General features: G+C 42.6%; 1 protein-coding gene across 11 annotated transcripts in view; it reads right to left on the reverse strand.

Annotated features, from left to right (window-relative positions):
- SNAP91 (synaptosome associated protein 91) overlaps positions 1-19782 on the reverse strand; it is a 742345-nt gene that overhangs the window by 587455 nt on the left and 135108 nt on the right. For all 11 annotated transcript variants that reach the window (XM_086926569.1, XM_086926565.1, XM_086926568.1 and 8 more), the window contains exon 3: positions 8691-8833. In XM_086926569.1, coding sequence (XP_086782695.1) covers positions 8691-8833 — 143 coding nt within the window. The remainder of the gene's footprint in view (positions 1-8690; positions 8834-19782) is intronic.

Raw genomic sequence — 19782 nt, forward strand, 5'->3', positions numbered from 1 at the left:
GAATTTGAGTCAAGAAGGTGGGTTAGCTGGAGGGGTGATCACATGTATAGGTGGTAATTGGGGCCTAATAGGAGTTTACACATGAACTAGGAAAGAAACAACGTTTAAAACGATTTGAATAACATTTAAAGCATTCGCTAAAAGGTCTAGTTTTGAACAGCCACCAGAAGAACCTAAACCTAGTAAAATTGAAAACGATTTTGTATCACAAACCTACAGACTGTCACAGGACTTGTATGTGGCTCACTAGAGGCTTTATTAAGACAAAGCTTCATCTTGAATATGAAGTCTAAAAAGTCCTTGCAAGCAGTAGTTAAGTGGTCAAAAATTGGCTGACAACCATTTGAACAATGTCATCACCATATAATTAAAACATAAGTAAGCCATATAGGGATCGGCTATAAAGAACAACTTCTCAAAACTTGAATTGGTCTCATCGGTAAGGTGCATAACCTATAAAATTCAACAGTCAAGACGCTTATTTCATTAAATGGAAAATCCTAAACCCACAAAACTCAGGTAAAAAGCTATATTATAATTATAATTCTTGAAAACACACATTAAACTACATCATAGAAGCTTAATTTAAAAATCAAAAGTTCTTATAAAAGTATTTCAAATTGCTGCAGAAATGGGAACATCTGTCCCATTTTAATGACATGTTCGCCCGCGACCACTGTGCCAGCAATAATTGCTTTCTCAAGTCCATGCTTTCAACACGCATTTTGAGACCGAAAAACAGCTGGTGGATAACAGATAAGGCCCAGATTTGCGGAGATAAAATTAATCACCGGAGAAACAAATGCTCACTTTTTTTAGCAGCTCTTCAAGCACTTTAAAATATAGGGGGTAGTGCAATTTAAAACGTGCCAACACTATGCCTCCGTACAAGGGCTACGTATCCCTATGTCCTTTGACAGAGACTTTCACCTATAAGGAAGTTCAAACAGAAAGCAGGTTTTGATTAAATAAAATATGGGAAATCTAGGCTCAAGGTGTAACGAATTTACAAATAGTCAAAGCAAAAGTTGTAGTCCTTACGGTCAGAAGAATTCTAGGATGGAGTTTGCAGCCCATGGCTAGATTTTATCGGAGTATGTTAAGGCTATACACTTTTTTACAACAGCTTAGAGATTAATGGAGCCAGACACGTGTAAACATATCGACATGGCTCTAATGTCCGGTTACGTTATGTAATAAAAATGCCAAAAATGTTTTCTTTGGCACGCTCTTCTAGGACACAAGAATCTACAAAGAAAGCAACATCTAAAAAAAATTCCTTCAATTGCGCCTGTCGCAATGCGCAAACTGTCCTTCGACATGTGAAAATTGCAATCATCAAGCACTGCGCATGTTGCAACATGACAGACTCGACGCACACATTGTTCAAGAACTGAGGCGAAAAGAGGCATGATAAAGCGACAGATTTTATCATTCAAACGTAATATACTTCGGTCATTTAACTTACAATTTTCACTTTTTATTTACACCTTCTACCAAATGAAACGCACAAACACCTTTCCAATACACTGCCATGGCAACAAGATATTTTCAAAACCTCTCACTGGAAGCGGATTTTAGCACGACGCGATGCAGCGTTTCTTGCGAAGGTATTGGCTTGCATGGGAGCAGGAGAAATAAGAGGCGTTAGTTTAAATACGTGTTTGTTTCACGGCACACGTCCAGTATTACGTACTCTATGGTAACAACTTCGTAGTTCTGGTTCAACCTACTTAGTCACTGAAACAGTGTTTTCTAGATTGCTTATAGCTCTGTCCCGTTTAACGAATCAGCACACATTATTGCAATCTAAGACTGATACTGCAGGGTGTTGTTCGGATTGGTTCAGTGAGTGCAAGGGCTATAGAGAGCCCTCACTAAGCTGTTGAATTACCACCCACTCTTTCCTTCTACTCTTCGGTCTACTCCGATCTGGGCCTTTACTTGAAAGTACCATAACTGGGGCCACAGCAGTAAACGCCCAAATATAAACGTATTCAGCACTGCTGAACATAGCCAGGCCTATGACTGTGATGTCACTGCCCTGGCTTGTGCCTCCAGGGCGAGGACTTCCTAGATTGGTACATGCTAGCACCAATCCCTCACTCCAAAATAAAAAAATAAAATCTAGGTTGAAACATCACAAGTCTCTGGTAGCGCTTTGTGCAAAGTTACGTGTATGTCCTTCTCCTTGCCCGTGACGGTGGGGCAATGCCACTCAGGCGCTAAAGCACCAGCCCCTCAAGGCCATAACCAAAGGCTAAGATCTGTGGCTCCTCCAGGAAAGGTAGTATGGGCATGGTTACTTCGTAGAGGGTATGGCCAAAGACAAAGCCCATTGGCAGCGCAGCACCAAGCGATTATTATTATCACAACCGCCACGTAATCAATTAAAAAAACTTGTTACAGTAATATTATGTTCTGAACTAAGATCACATGCTAACCCGATTACAACAAAAAAACTAAAAGACTTGCAACTTCAATGACACTCCTAATTTCAAGGTATAATAGTTACAATGCAAACATCTAAAACTCACTGTAATCCACAAATTATGGATCAGAAAATAAGCCAATGCACTGTTCACAACCTCATACAATGCAATTAATGGCATCTGTGATGGTTCCATGGGGACAACGGAATGACCTATGCCAGTAATTTTCTATGTGGGCCAGCAAAAAAGGTGGCAACTGCATTTAGGATATGGTCTGCAACACATCACATATACAATCATTTGGCAATGGCCTGTTCTTGCAATGTGCTATAATAATGGCATTATTGGCAGAGCCAGAATAAATCACTGCAAATAAAGCTGTCCAGCCATCAAGAGACAACTCACTGATTATGCAAATGTCCCCAAATAGACACTTGAATTATTTATCCTACAGAAAATTTAATTTAAATTTAATTTAATAACGATTTCTAAAGCGCCTGGTGACCCAAGGGCATCCCCGCGCTATAGGATTTGTGATCCTGTTGAGGGGAAGGGAGAGGGGGGGAGACAATTATAGGGGCTCTATTTGGGAAATAAATGAGTCTTTAATTTCTTGCGAAATGCCAAGTAGTTGGGTTCAAGTCTTAAGGAGCGAGGAAGAGCATTCCATCCTGTAGCTGCTTGAACGGAAAATTGACGTCCTCCTGTGAGTTCTTTTGAATCTAGGAATACTAGCTAGGTTCTCATTCTGGGATCGTAGGGATCTGGTTGCTGTGTAGGGGGTTATCATTTTGCTGAGGATCGCCGGACCAGATCCGTTGATCAGCTTATGTGTCGTGCACATCGCTTTGAATTGCACCCTTTGGCGCACAGGGAGCCAGTGCAGAGCTTTAAGGGCCGGTTTGGCGGACATTCTGGAGGGGATGTTAGTGAGCAGGCGTGCTGCCGCATTCTGTGTCCGCTGGAGTTTCGTTAGTGTGGCCTCAGGGGCTCCCAGGTAGACCAGATTACTGTAGTCCAAGCGGGACAATACTAGTCTCCGGATGAGCAGTTTCCTGGAAGTGGGTGGCAGTAAGGGGAGGATCTTGCGGGTCGTGCGCATGAGCCCGAAACAGGTACCCGAAGTTATGGTTGCTTGTGTTTTCATAGTAAGCTCTGGTTCGAGCCACACACCAAGTGTCTTAATTTCACGTTTCGGGGGGGGGGGGAATTTCCCCGAACACGTCGGGCCAGAGTGCTGGGGGATGGTCGTCCATTGTTTTCCTAGGAGCATCACCTCCGTCTTTGTCCAATTTAGTTTTAATGATGAGTTGTTCATCCAGTTATGAATTCCTGTAAGGCAGTTGGTCAGGTTTTCTGGGTGGTCAATCAGTTGGGACAAGGAGACGACCAACTGGGTGTCATCAGCGTAGCTTATCATTTTTATGTTAAATGGTGTTACTACGTCCTCAAGAGGGGCCATGTAAACATTAAAAAGCGTCGGACTCAGGGAGGAGCCCTGAGGGACGCCGCTTGTGAGTGGGAGGGTGGATGAGTGGTGATTGTCGTCCCACACTTGGAACGTGCGCCCTGTGAGGAAGGATTCAATCCAACTGAGTGCCGTCCCGGTAAGTCCTGCATCCGCCAGTCTATGCAGAAGGACACGGTGGTTGACTGTGTCGAAGGCTGCGCTTAGATCCAGGAGGATCACTGCCACTGATCCTCCTGAATCCAGTATGCGCCTTGCTTCCTCAATGACGGCAAGAAGTGCGGTGTCTGTGCCATGGCCCGGGCGGAAACCAGTTTGGGATTGTCTAAGCAAGTTGTTAGTTTCAAGGAACTGGGATAATTGTGTGTTTACCAATTTCTCAGTTACTTTGCTGATACCGGGGAGTAGAGATATTGGACGGTAATTAGACAAGTCTGCTGGGTCTAGCTGAGGTTTTTTTTGAAGTGCCTTCACCACCGCACTCTTCCAGCTGTCGGGGACAGCTCCGTGGGTGAGCGAACTATTGATGAGTTCCGTGACGGTGGGTACGATGGTTGTGGCTACGGTTTTGAGGAACCTGATTGGTGCTGGATCCAAAGGTGATCCGCTTTTCATTTTCGTTAAGGTTCGTTCAACCTCTAGGCAGGTTACTGGCCGGAATGTCGGCAGTATAGGGCGTAGGTTACTTTCAGCCTGGTCGAGGGATAGACGGCTTTCCGTGTGGCTGGGGGGACCGGGGGGTGGGAGAGAGGTCAGGATACGGGTGATTTTGTCATTAAAGTAATTCGCTAGCTCATTACTTCTGTCAACTTTGGGGGTGGTAGAGGGGGGAGTGATGGGGACTTTGAGCAGCTCCTTTACGATTAAGAAGGATTCTCTGGCTGAGTTGGATGATTCTTGTATCCTCGTATCGTAATATGAGGCTTTAGCTTGCCTGATGGCCTCTTTATAGAGTTTGACTGTAGTCTGATAAGCTTCTATGTTGGCATGTTGCCAGTTTCTCCTCCAGAGCCGTTCTGCTTTTTTGCAATTTTTCCGAAGTATTCGGAGATCCGTGGAATACCACGGGGCCGAACCAGAAAACAATCGCAAACAATGTGCCCAGCTTTACTAGAAGCGGTACAAAAGGGGGTGGCGATGGACGGAGCATCTGAATCAATCCAACACTCACACCCAGTCAAAAGATCTGGGTTTAATCCATCACCGTTCTTTAGCCCACTCTACAACCCCAGTTCAGACATGGCTATATGCAAATCAGTCTGACCCTGTGCCTCATGGGAACAGTCCAGACCGAACTGCCAAGCCATGTCTTCCCTGGACCGGAAACAAGCATCCGAGGACCGGTTTCTGGCATTCCAGCCGTCTTCAGCCCGGCTTGCTTGAATCCAGTGGCAAATTGAGCAAGGGACTCACGTCTGAGCATACCCTGCCACACTTATGGTGGCCAAAAGCGGTACAAAAAGGGGTTGGCGATGGACGGAGCATCTGAATCAATCAAACACTCACACCCAGTCAAAAGATCTGGGTTTAATCCATCACCGTTCTTTAGCCCACTCTGCAACCCCAGTTCAGACATGGCTATATGCAGAGCCGGTCCTAGGCCTTCTGAGGCCCCGGCGAAAGGGAAGATGTGAGGCCCCTATAAGTGCCTTACTGCCTGCGCGAGTGCGTGCAGCGCTTTCCCGCATTTCATATCGGGCACGCTGCTCTGCGGTCTACTATGCGGGGCCGGAGGCGGGGCCCCCTGAGCGCGAGGCCCTGGGCATCTGCCCATACCGCCCATGCCTAGGACCGGCCCTGGCTATATGCAAATCAGTCTGACCCTGTGCCTCATGGGAACAGTCCAGCCCGAACTGCCAAGCCATGTCTTCCCTGGACCGGAAACAAGCTTCCGAGGACCGGTTTCTGGCATTCCAACCGTCTTCAGCCCGGCTTGCTTGAATCCAGTGGCAAAGTGAGCAAGGGACTCACATCTGAGCATACCCTGCCACACTTGTGGCGGCCAAAAGCGGTACAAAAGGGGGTGGTGATGGACGGAGCATCTGAATCAATCAAACACTCACACCCAGTCAAAAGATCTGGGTTTAATCCATCACCGTTCTTTAGCCCACTCTGCCACCCCAGTTCAGACATGGCTATATGCAAATCAGTCTGACCCTGTGAGTGTTTGATTGATTCAGATGCTCCGTCCATCACCACCCCCTTTTGTACCGCTTTTGGCCGCCATAAGTGTGGCAGGGTATGCTCAGACGTGAGTCCCCTGCTCACTTTGCCACTGGATTCAAGCAAGCTGGGTTGAAGACGGCTGGAATGCCAGAAACTGGTCCTCGGAAGCTTGTTTCTGGTCCAGGGAAGACATGGCTTGGTAGTTCGGTCTGGACTGTTCCCATGAGGCACAGGGTCAGACTGATTTGCATATAGCCATGTCTGAACTGGGGTGGCAGAGTAGGCTAAAGAACGGTGATGGATTAAACCCAGATCTTTTGACTGGGTGTGAGTGTTTGATTGATTCAGATGCTCCGTCCATCACCACCCCCTTTTGTACAGCTTTACTAGAAAGCAGAGGTGTAAATATGTGAAAATGATCATCTAAAGTCTTGATGTTTTTCTATAGGTTTTATTAGAAATGTACATGCAAAGATCTGAATACAGAGGCATAAATGTTGAGTGATAATATATTTTAGGTACTTTTTTCACATATTTCTTGTTATACTGAACTAGAATTTTTGCAGTCATTTCACGTAGCTTAAAATAAGTTATCTGAAGTAAAAATGTATGATAAATAATTTGATTATTTCATTTTTAATTATCTGTATTCTATGCTAAATCAACAACCCAATGAGTAAGACGTACCAACCCAATGAGAAAGACATACCTGCCCTTCCTCCGCCAAATAAACATGGTAACCTACAAATATATATGCTTCTTCATAAATAGATAGTTTGTTAACTAGCAATACCAAAATATTTTTTGAGGCGGTAGTTTAAGGAAGTATTATAAAATAAACGAGAACAAGCCTTCACTTTTCTAACAGTGCCTCAATTATTTTCAGATTTTGTGAAGACAAAGGTTTGGTGTCTTTCCATAGAAGAGGTTATTTCAAACCCATTTCTGGTTCGTCTACATGGATAGCAGTCTATGAAAGACACACGTTTTTGAAAGAGCTTTAGACTTATACAACTGCAAAAACTAAATAAACATGGCTGCTGCTCAGTGTTTGTAGGATGCAATGGGGCGGGTTGGGTTAGTGTCTCAGGAATATTGTCAGATGCTCTGGGCACATTTCAAAAGGGTGCAGTGCAAGGTTGTGTCTGTAGGGTCCATCAAGATGCTGCAAATTAGTGTGGGTGCAGCGCTGCGTACGGAGCTCCTAAAGCACAGTGGAGTGCAATGAGTTTGTGTCCTCAGGATGCTTTGCCAAGGAAGTAAATTTCAGAAGGACACACTAAACAGAAGTGCTCTGTATCCACAGAGCTCTATGCACTACTCTGGGTTTGTGACAAATGTAGGGTTGTGGTTTAGTACCTGTAATTGCATTTATATACCGCTTACTACCCCTGACGAGGCATCAAAGCACTTTTCGGTGAGTAGCATGCTACTTCAGAATCCAACAAAGATTAGTGGGAAATTAATTTAGGGAAATATGACATTACTTTGAGTGGTAGACCTACGAGTCTATTATTTGAATTGAAAAAGGATAGTGGAGGGATAGAAAAGGGAGGGGTTTGCATTTATATTGCGCTTGGTACCCCTGGTGAAGGGTCAAAGCACTTTTCAGCACACTACTCCGAAACCCAAGCAGGATTAGTGGTGAATTAGCATAGGGAAATATAAAATTAATTTGAGCGGGGGACATGTGAGTCTGTTAGTTGGATTGAAAAGGATAGTGGAGGGATAAAAGAGGGATGGGTTTAGAAAGTGTTTATTTTGAGATCATAGTAACAGGAGGAGGTTTGGAATGAGGGGAAATGGAAAGTCAGTGGGAAGAGTTTAGAAAGACTTGTTGGGGAGATCGGACTAGTAAAAAGGTTTGAGAGTAGAGTTGGAGGATATATTGAGAGAGGTATAGGGTGAGAAATAGTATATCTCTTTACTACAATGCACGTTGGTGCATTAATGATGCTGTAGCGGGTTGGTGTCTACGATAATTTGTGGGGTATGTAGCCTCTCTAAAGTAATGAGGTGAATTTGTAATGTAATTAAAGTAGTGTGGTGGGTTACTGCTCATAGGATGCAGGTCATCATGGGTCATTGACTTTGGTGTTTAGTAGCGTGCTGTCTGTTACTATGCTCAGAATGCAGTGGGACGTGTTCTTTTCTTTAGGATGTAGTAGAATGCAGTATGTTTGCATTACTATGGCACTGCATAGTGTGGTGGATTAGTGTCCCCAGGATGCTCAATATACATACATTAAACCAGCAGAGATGACAAGTCTGGTTACAGCCACTACATTTTTAAGAGAAGAAGAAATAGAATACATGGCTAATGAAGAAATGCAAAAAAAAAGGTGTTTAAAGAGCATCATGGAAAAGGAGAGACCTAAGGAAGTCTCTGAGAACAGGAATAATAAACAAAACAAGAAAGAATTGACAGTAAAGGAAAACGGAAACAGAATAGATGTCAAAAATTAAACACTCTCCTTGTCATTCGGCCCGTTTTTCAAATCATTGCTGCAGTCATTATGGAAACAGTTGTAACCACTTTATGCCCTAGTTAATTTCAATAGCAATCTAACACCAAACATTTCGTCAAGTATCGATACAAACAGATTAGGTATTAAGACACTCACCTCGTTACCATGGACCATTAGATGATGAGTTGTGACCAGGGCTTTGAATACAACCACCCAACTACTATTTGTTGCTCGCTCAAAGAGAGTGTCCGCCATCTGAGGAATATTCACGTTCGTTTCGTTGGTGGCCTGGATCAAAACTAAAGAAACAACCATATGAAAAAAAAAAATCATTAAGAGAGTAAAAATGGTCACAGTGATTTAATTGAGAATTACCAACATCATCTTTTTACAGCGGTCCATGCATATTTGTTTAATCGTTTCCTAAGGGGACATGAATGGTAGGAGAGGGGCTATTAGCCGCGCCTTTAAGGCTCAGATCCAATTCGTCAATAGCAAATAATCTGTGTAAGATCCTTGTTTCTAGGGCTCACCGGAGGGGGGGGGGCTGGATTTGTGGATTGATAGATAGGTGGATGGAAGGAAGGGTGGATAGCAAGGTAGATGTATGGGGTTTAAAACAATGCAATATCTCCATTTCCATTCAGCGACCATAAGAAGAACCAGACTTTCTTTTTCACTCCATCACGGATAACATTGAATTATCATGTCATTTGGGGGGTTTCCAAATTCGGCAGGTAAAGTTTGCTCGACCATTTTTTAAAAAAGTTTTCATTTTTGTTAATGGGCCAGGCCCACAAAGACCTAAACCTAATCTCTCTTCTTCCTTTATGCTAGACCAGACCACCTACCACCACTAACTGCTTGTTGGACAGTGCTTAATGTGCACAGGTGGTGAGCAGCAGCACTTTGTTTTAGTGATGAGTTGCCTATTTTTCATCAGACCGAGAGCAAGAGAGGGAAAAGTGGAAAAAAGCAGATAAAGATAGGTAAACATTGGTTCAAGGAAAAAGGAACATTAAAAACAATTTGCAGGTGTGAAAGAAAGAGACAGGAAATGTAAGTTAGTGGAAGACCGAGGCATGAAGTGGAACCAAAAGCAGGCAACCTATATAGTTGGCAGCTCCTGCCTTTAGTAGCAACTGGGTCCTAAGGAAACCTTTCCGACCCAGTCTTTAGTTTATTTTTTAATAAGCAAGCACATTACGTAGGTAACAGTGAAGAGGGAGATTTTGTCTATGTGACCAAACTGGGCAATTTGACTCTTTTAACCCCTGCACATCAGGGCTGCAAGTTCAAGCTCTAAGTTCTAAACACTAGCGGCCACATGCATCAACCTATTTAGGAAGTGCAAACGGTGCGTTTGCGATTCCTAAATAGGTTTTTGGGATGCATCAAGCATTTTTGGTAAAATCGCTATTTTTAGCGAATTCCAAAAATGCGATTCCTTTAAAGGAATCGCAAATTTGCGATTCCTTAAAAGCAATGCATGATTAATTTTAAAATTGCGAATTCGCAATTAGGGGGTGCAAATTACCACGAGGTTGAACCTCGTGGTAGTTTGCGAAAATGTGTTAAAATGCTCGAATTTGCATTTCAAAACACTGTCGTGTTACAGACACACATGTCCTTAGGACATGTGTGTTTGAAACATGCACTTCAAAATACATTTCAGGGGTGCGGGGGGGTCCTTTGGATCCCCCCTCCACCCATGGAATGCATCAACATTTTGCATCAACATTTTTGCCCAGATGCATCAACCTTTTTAGGAAGTGCAAACGGTGCGATTCGCATAAATCGGCCTTTTGCACTTCCTAAATTGGTTACTGGGATGCATCAAGCATTTTTTGGAAATCGCTTTTTTTTGCGAGTTCCAAAAAATGCGATTGCTGTTAGGGAATCGCAAATTTGCGATTCCTTAACAGCAATGCATCATCCTCAAAACATTTGCGATTTTAAAAATTGCAAATGCAAATTACCACGAAGTTGAACTTCGTGGTAATTTGCAAAAATGTTTAAAAACGCATAAAAATGCATTTTTTAAACGTGTACGTTACAGGCACACATGTCCTTAGGACATGTGTGTATGTAACTCACATGTAAAAGTGCATTTCATGGGTGCAGGGGGGGGTCCTTTGGACCCCCCTCTCCACCCTTGAAAGGCTTTGATGCATTCCGATTTGAAATTGCGAATTCGCAATTCCCATTCATTCCTATGGGCATTTCAGCCCATAGGAATGAATGGGAATATCGGATTCGCTATTTGGAACTCGCAATTTTATTGGAATTCGGTAAAAATTGCGATTTTTACCGAATTTCAATAAAATAGCGAAATTAATGATGCATTGCCATTTGCGAATCCTTAATTGCGATTCCTTATTTTTCGCAATTAAGGAATCGCAAATGACAACGTTGATGCATCTAGGGGTTTGTGAATTCTAATTTGCGAATTCGCAATTCCCATTGATTCCTATGGGCATCAATGGGAATTGCGAAATCGCAAATTGGAATTCGCATAATATTTGCGATTCGGTAAAAATTGCGATTTTTACCGAATCGCAAATTTTATGCACTTTCAATCATGCATCCCGTTTTGCGATTCCTTATTTGCGATTCCCTAAAAATCGCAAATTAGGAATCGCAAAACCGGACTTTGATGCATGTGGCCATTAGTCCTACAATCATTAACATGCATTTTTTTTGCTCTTTTAATGAAAAATATAAGACAGCTGACCAACACTTTTTTTGTTTCTTAGCTCTAGAAAGCAAATTGGAATCACATAATGCCACTGTCCATGGTTACAATCAACAGTATAAGTACACAGGACCATTGCCCAGATGCATCAACCTTTTTAGGAAGTGCAAACGGTGCGATTCGCATAAATCGGCCTTTTGCACTTCCTAAATTGGTTACTGGGATGCATCAAGCATTTTTTGGAAATCGCTTTTTTTTGCGAGTTCCAAAAAATGCGATTGCTGTTAAGGAATCGCAAATTTGCGATTCCTTAACAGCAATGCATCATCCTCAAAACATTTGCGATTTTAAAAATTGCAAATGCAAATTACCACGAAGTTGAACTTCGTGGTAATTTGCAAAAATGTTTAAAAACGCATGAAAATGCATTTTTTAAACGTGTACGTTACAGGCACACATGTCCTTAGGACATGTGTGTATGTAACTCACATGTAAAAGTGCATTTCATGGGTGCAGTGGGGGGTCCTTTGGACCCCCCTCTCCACCCTTGAAAGGCTTTGATGCATTCCGATTTGAAATTGCGAATTCGCAATTCCCATTCATTCCTATGGGCATTTCAGCCCATAGGAATGAATGGGAATATCGGATTCGCTATTTGGAACTCGCAATTTTATTGGGATTCAGTAAAAATTGCGATTTTTACCGAATTTCAATAAAATAGCGAATTTAATGATGCATTGCCATTTGCGAATCCTTAATTGCGATTCCTTATTTTTCGCAATTAAGGAATCGCAAATGACAACGTTGATGCATCTAGGGGTATATGTATAACAATCAAGAACAATGATTTTCCAAATTGCGATAATTCGCAGAATCACAATTCATGATGTTTGAAAACATACATGTATTAAACAGCAATTCTTAGAGGGTCGCAAATTGCACTACCTCATGAACATCAATAAGCTAGGTCGCAGTTTGCGACCTGTTAGGAATGATAGCCATGACAGGGATGGTGGCCCGCTTGGGTCAGCAGACCACAGTGTCTGTGATTGTTTTTTAATCAAGCAATTTTTTTTTAAGTTGCATGCTGTTTTTCTTGTAGGAAAACTGGTTGTGTTAAAAAAATAAACTTGAAAGTTTAATTTTCTGAGATTAGGCCGTGGCGAGTGGAAACATTGCTTGCACTTAAACATTTTTGTTTAATTCTCAAAGGGAAAAGGTCCCCTGGGAACCACTTTCCATTCGCAAATGATTACTGTTATGCCTGGTATCCTTGTTGTGGATTTTCCCAGACTTTTTGCCTTCTGACCAACTGTTTTTGACTGTGTTGCTGACTTCGTTTTTGCTGGCTTTAGGAATCTGGGCACTTTACCACTGTTAACCAGTGCGAAAATGCATGTGCTATTTACTTAGAACATGGTAACATAAGGTTATCCGCAATTGGCATATTTGATTTACATACAAGTCCCTAGTAAAGTGCACTACATGCATCCAGGCCCTGTAAATCAAACTAGTGGACTTGCATTAGCATAAGACAAAGTCTCAACAGGAAGTATTGTAATGACAATATTTATACAGTAAATTAAATTATAAGATAACTAAGGGAAACAGGAGAAACACCAAGGTTGACCATCGCAGTCTGTATTCAATAGTGGTCACAGGAATACATTTCAGACAGCAATATCAGTATTACTTGTAACTAAGTGTAATTAGCAAAACAGTGCACACAGTGCTTGTGAAAGGTGAACGGTGCATGTGAGGCATGCGACAGCGTGATTGTAATAGCATACAACAATATCCCAAAAGGTAGTATTGTAATGCCAAATTTTATACAGTAAATTAAATTACAAGTGAATTAAGGGAAACAGGAGAAACACCAAGGTTGACTATCGCAGTCTGTATTCAATAGTGGTCACAGGAATACATTTCAGACAGCAATGTCAGAATTACTTGTAAGTAAGTGTGATCAGCAAAACAGTGCACACATTGCGCATGAAAGGTGAACGGCACTTGTGAGGCATGTGACACAGTAAAAGCAAACAGCGAGGAGGCAGGACTTAAAATGGTACACAAAGCTGGGGAGAATAATTTACATAAGCATGTTATGTGCCACAGGCTGTAAACACGCTGAAATTTGACGATGGCATTTCGACTGTGTGATTTCAGGGTATCTTCACAACAAGGATTACACACATAACTTTCAAATGCTGTTAGAAAGAGTAGGAAGGAAAAGACAAGGGTTAAGGCAGTGCCAGAGAGAGTTCAGTATTTGTCAGAGGATGATCAATTGAATGGCGAATCGCAGCTACCTGTGTGTAGTCAGTTAACACAAATGTGTACTGGTTTGGGAATGTGTGGGACCTCACCAAAAGGTAGGAGGTCTGCAAAAATTAAGGGCCCTGGGAGAGAGGGGGGTGGTCACCCAGACAGTTGCTCCGACGGAGCACTAAGAGATAGTGGATTCTGCAAGCAATAAGCGCCATGTGAGAATCCCTGCATGTAGAAATTACTGCACAAGAAGTATGACCAAATCAAGCTCAATGTATGTAAATGTGGGCCACAGTGAGGAATGAAATGCCAAATGCGCAGCAAAATTCAATTATTATGGCTGGTAATCAATCAATGTCACAGCATTGAATGTGAAAAGTGGTGAAACTAACCTCCGCTGGAAAAGATAAGGGCATCTTGTAAATCTTGTAATTGCATGGACTTATCTTAAAGATAAGCACCGCCCCCAGCAGGGATCCTCAGCACCTTACAGGGGGTCAAAGCAAATCCAGGACCATGTCAGAAGCCTCTCAGATGAGGAGTGGTTCAGGGCAGGTAGACGCTCATCTCGGCGGGTGCTCTGATCACGTGGAGCGAGCCTGTTATGTTATGTTAAAAAATGTAATACCGCGCTCTGTCACCAAAACGGTTTCATGGTGCTCATAACAGATGCAGAGGGCAGGAACGTGTGTCTTCTCAAAGGCTGACAGGAAAAGATACGTTTTTAACATCCTACGAAAACAATCGTAGGTGGGGCAATGTCGGAGAGCAGACGGGAGGGAATTCCAGGTCTTAGGGGCCAAAAAAGAAAAACAGGAACCACCGTGTTTTTTCCGTTTAATTTTAGGGATGGCTAGCAGGTTGTGGTGGGAGGAACGGAGATCTCTGGAGGAAACATATCGCTTCAGGTTAGAAGAAATGAAAGCAGGTGCCAGATCAGACAGAGCTTTAAAAATCGTGCAGCCCAGTTTGAAAGTGCAACGCTTAACCACCGGGAGCCAATGAAGGCTCCGCAGTAGCGGCGAGACATGCTGGTACTTAGGTTGGTGGTAGACCAGGCGTGCTGCCTGATTTTGCACTAGTTGCAACCTATGGAGAAGGTATGCATGAATTCTTGCATACAGAGTGTTGGCGTCATCAATTCTCGACGTGACGAGGGCCATGATGACAAGGATAAGTGCGTCTCTGGTAAGAAATCTACAGATTTTACGTATCCTGCGTAGTTGGAAGAAGCAGGATGACATAACCGCACTGATCTGGGGCCTCATAGATAAGTCACGACGCCAAGACTCTTCGCAGAGTTGACAGGGCAGGGAGGGAGCCCTAGTGAGGGAGGCCAAAAGCTGTCATTCCATGGATTGGCTGCTCCACCCACCAGTACAAGCTCAGTCTTGGTGGGGTTCAATTTAAGCTGGCTGTGGTACATCCATTCCGAAATCTCAAGCATAGTGGACTGAAAACTGGTGCATGAGGAAAGGGAAGTGTCAATTGGAAAAATTAATTGTAGATCGTCCGCGTAATTGAAGATAGTAGCTGCGGATTTGGGGAGGGAAGCAATCAAGGGTTGCATGTACAAGTTAAATAATAAAGGGGATGTAGCGGAGCCCTGGGGGACACCGCAGGATAAGGGAGAGTAAGAAGAAGCGGAAAAGGTGGACAGATGCACTGCCCGAGAACGTCTGTCCAAAAAGGACCTAACCCATTCGAGAGCTATGCCTTGAATTCCGGAATTTTTGACACGGTCGATCGATATTGCATGATCGACTGCGTCAAAAGCCGCCGATAAGTCCAACAAGATAAGTACTTGGGAGATGTTATTATCGGCGCCCTTTCTTAGGGTGTCCATAACAGCCACGATGACCGCCTCGGTGGAATGAAGAGGGCGGAAACCGGCCCAAATAGGGGAGAAGGGAGATGGGCCTGTAATTGCTCAAGACCGTAGGGTCGCATTGGACTTTTTCAAGATCGGTATCACGACTGCCTGTTTGAAGGAATCTGGGACCACCCCTGTCACCAACGAGTTGTTAAGTAATGCCAGGGGAGGGTCAGGACAGGCCAGAAACATTTCCCTGAGAACCTGGGGAGGGCAGCAATCATTGGGGGTGCCAGAGCTCACTTTATGCAGTAGTGAATAAAACTCCGAAAGGGAGATCAGGGGAAAAACGTCCAGGCAGCAAGGATTTCTAGGAGGTAAAGAAGGGGGAAAGGGGATGAAGGCAAGGGGATATTGTTCTTGATGATAGTGATTTTATCCATAAAAAAGCATTTAGTGAATCACACAAGGACTGTGAAGATTGGGGTTGAGGATTGACTCGGTCTGGTAAAGATAGCTCATTCACAATGGAGAAGTTATCCTTTGCCTTGGAGGCAGACTCCATAATTTTTGGGGAAAAATAAGTTGTTTTGGCCAATAAGATGGATTTTTTGTAGGCTCTCAGACGGTCCACAAACTCAATTTTCAACTGATGGTCGTAATTACGCCTGTTGGGAAGTTAAGTCATTGTATGTCAGTCCATAGACTTGATCGCAAAGCTATGTTGGAGAGCCAGGGCTGAGAAGTACCCCAGGTCACTGAGCAGTGAAATGACCGAACAAGGGAAGGAGCTGGGCACACAGTGGCCTGAGGAGCTGTAAAGTCCAGACTGTACATCGAATTGCAGAATAGGAAAAAGCTATTTACAAAGCTAAATCATACAATAAATCAAATCAATTGCAAAAGAATAATAATTAACAAAAATAACTGCATAATATTATAGTAGGTTTTGTGACCAATGTGATATGAAAGATCAAGTCAACATAACATAAGGAGGTAATTGCGCAAACCATAACGCACAGAAGTGCACTGAACTTTTACATGATGGTTAAGCATGAACAATGAACATTGAAACGTATCGGATAGTAGATTGACCAGCCGGTAAATCTATATAGGGTTAAACCTTATATAATGATAGTATTGTTCCACTCATCTAGTGTGTTTAATCATTGGCGAACAGATTTGCAGCGTGTGATCCACCGACACTCAACCTCCACCTCAGGCAATCACTGTTGCTGCCCCAATTCAGCAAAGACCCCAAAACCTGGCTCTTTGACTGCACAACAGTGCCTAGACTGATCAGCAGCCCCCTCTGCCCAGCAACTTGAGCCTCTTATGGGTGAGTAGCCACACTTTACAAACATTTGATTGATTGAATGCTGTAGCAGTTGGGATAAGTCTCCACCATTCAATGGGAGGGACGGTTGGTCTATGACTTGCCAGGTGAAAGCAGTCTCTGTGATTCATGGTGAAAAAGTGTGAAACAAGAGGGGCATTTTCAACGTTGCAGTTGATACTACTCTCATGCTTCGTTGATTTACCATCTGGGCAGTTTAGCCAATATATACAAGGACACAATGGCAACGTATTGCATACATGACATTTGAAGTACGACAGTTACTCAGTTGTTTTAAAGAGAAGGGGTGGTCACCCACTTTGAAGTCTTTTGCGATAAATGTAAGTGGGCAGACAATACACTTTTGATATTTGTAATGGCCAATAACCAAGGTAAGACTCCAGGTTGTAGTGGCGGAATGTGCATTATTGGTCTTAGCATTCCACGTTATGGGTGGAATAAATGGTCAGCCAAATTGCTACCTCTCTTGTAAGGGAAAAGGGGTGTTTCTGAGAAGGGTGTCTGAATGCCTAGTAATCTCAGTTCTTCTTTATTATCTTGCTGACCTTGTTGCAGGCAGAAAGGGCAGAAAGTGGATACAAAAGGTAAGCGTATGATTTGCCACTTGGGTTTGGGGATGAGGAGCGTATCCCTGGGATAATACCAGGCGATTCGGAGAGCAATGTGGATAAACCCAGAGGGTCAGTTTTTCGGCCAAGGCAGATCAGCTCAGTGGACTTGGGGCCTCTGGCACATAACATGCCTCTGTAAATTATTCTCCCCAGTTTTCTCTAGTTGTGTATCATTTTAAGTCATGCCTCCTTGCAGGTTTGCTTACTGCGTTACATGCCTCACAAGTGCCTTTCATGAGCACTATGTGTGCTCATGAAAGTAATAAAAAAGCACCTGACGGGACTCCATTGGCTTCCGGTAGAAGCCAGAATCAAATTTAAAGTATTGATCTTCACTCACAGATCACGGCATAATAAAGATCCGGAAAAAATCAAGAGGCTAGTTTCTCCTTACATTCCTATAGGCAGCTACGATCCAGCACAGAGGAATGAATAATACAAATGCCAGGAGGGATAGATGGGGAGGAAGATCTTTCTCCCATCTGGCTCCCAAACTTAGGAAGTCCCTGCCGTTGGAATACAGACTGATAGACAGGGAACTACAGTTTCGCAAAAAGATCAAGACCCGGCTGTTCATGCAATATCTTTAAGGCATTGTTGTCCTATTCAATTTTCTGACCACTCAACGCTGGGAAGCCTCAGGGCAGCCATGCACTCTACAAATCCATGATAATAATAATAATAAATAATGATAATACAGTTTGAATTTGTCATTTTGGTTTGATTTAATCTACAAAATTATTCTGTATTTTTCTAAAACTGTTGTGGAGATTGTATGTGGTGTTTTCACTGTTTTACTGTTTGATGTGCTGCACAAATACTTTACACATAGCCTATTTGGTTAAGCCTGACTGTTCTGTGCCAAGCAACCAGAGGGTGAGCACAGGTTAATTTAAAGTGTATTTCTGACTTACCCTCGCTAGGATGGTGGTTTCTGCTTTGACAGGGTGCATACTCTTACCAGGCAAAAGCCCAGTTTCAAATATTTACCACTACCCCTTAGCAGTCATGAAAAAAGAAATGGCTTGCAACTAATTCGGTAGCAACACATTAATACATACCACTTTGATTTAGTAGTTGAAAGGAAAATGTCCTTACCAAGGGCCAAATTGCTAAACCAAATTGTGATTCGGTAACAAGTTACTGAATTGCAATTTGGCATTTGTAAAATTAAAAAAAGCTTTTTTGCAGTCACAAACGGGACAATTCTGTGATTAGGCAACCTCAAGAAAGTTTTATACATATGGCCCTAAATTAAACATGGCCTCTAATGCAAACAAACACAAAACAAGTTAATTCAGCATGTAGGCTAAATTGCACTGTAACATCCAAATATCAATTCAGAAAGCCTAAGAATGCAATACATATAGGCGTGTGTATATAGAGTTATGATTAAAAGTAGGTTGAAGCATAAAGTCAAATACACCATGGGCCCCTGCGTAATAGAGGCAATACCTTGGGAAACAAATATTTTATGTAACAAGGATGTTTATAGGGTATGGATGTTTATTTCTATAACTTTTCTGAAGATTTTCATGTTGTGTATAGTAATATACAATGTAGGGTTGCCCCACGTAGGTTGAATACCACTTTGCCAATCTCTGGAACTTGAGTAGTGTATTTTACTAAACTATGGAGGGTTGTCCATAGGATCTCACAGTCTTTTCAGTGGCAAATGTGTATCTGATAACCTCTTGACTATCAATTGTGGGTCATATTTAGACTAAGTGGGAATTCCCGTTAAGTTGAATAGTCAATTGTTGACAGGTGTAGCGTGTTGAATTACCTTAAGTTCACAGACCCTATAGGTGGTGTTACAATGATTGTATGAGGCCAATCATGTCATTTAACATGTCATGAGTGATGTAATATGTGAAGTCATAAGCAGTGCACGGAAGAGGCGCAAGTTATAGTTAGCTTAGTGAACTATAACTGGTTAATTTCACATTTTTGGTTGGTTTAAAACATTAGTTTCAGTGGCAGCTGGTTGATTTAAAATGTGGACGGGTCGGAAATTATACACCAGAGTATAGTGAGTGACCGCAGCGAGCGAGCACTTAAAAAGGGAGGGTGCAGGGGTTTCTACCACCCCAAGAATTATTTTTTTTTAATGGATTCAAAGGGTGGGTTTTATGGCATATAGTCATTCATTGAACACTTTGCACTTTAGTGTAAGGTAAAGAGGAGCTGCCCAGTGTGCAGAGTTGTCACCTATTTTTAACCACACATATATGTATGCACTGATAAAAGAATAATAATATCTTGGTTCAAAACGTTTGTGTGCAATACGTTTTGCTGGCAATCGTTTTTTTTTATAGTTCTTTTGCCTGTTTCAGCCTTTCAGCTACTCAAAAGAGACTTAGACCAGAAGCAGACTAGCAAACTTCCTACATACTAAGTGGACACTCTAACTCTAATTCAGGAATCTCTCAGGTGAATAGTTGTGCTACATAAATCCACTTGATTGATTGGCAATACCCACATAGTGCTGTCCTGACATATTG

The sequence above is a fragment of the Lissotriton vulgaris genome, chromosome 6 (genome assembly GCF_964263255.1).
Source record: "Lissotriton vulgaris chromosome 6, aLisVul1.2, whole genome shotgun sequence".
In the NCBI taxonomy this organism is placed as follows: Eukaryota; Metazoa; Chordata; class Amphibia; order Caudata; family Salamandridae; genus Lissotriton; species Lissotriton vulgaris.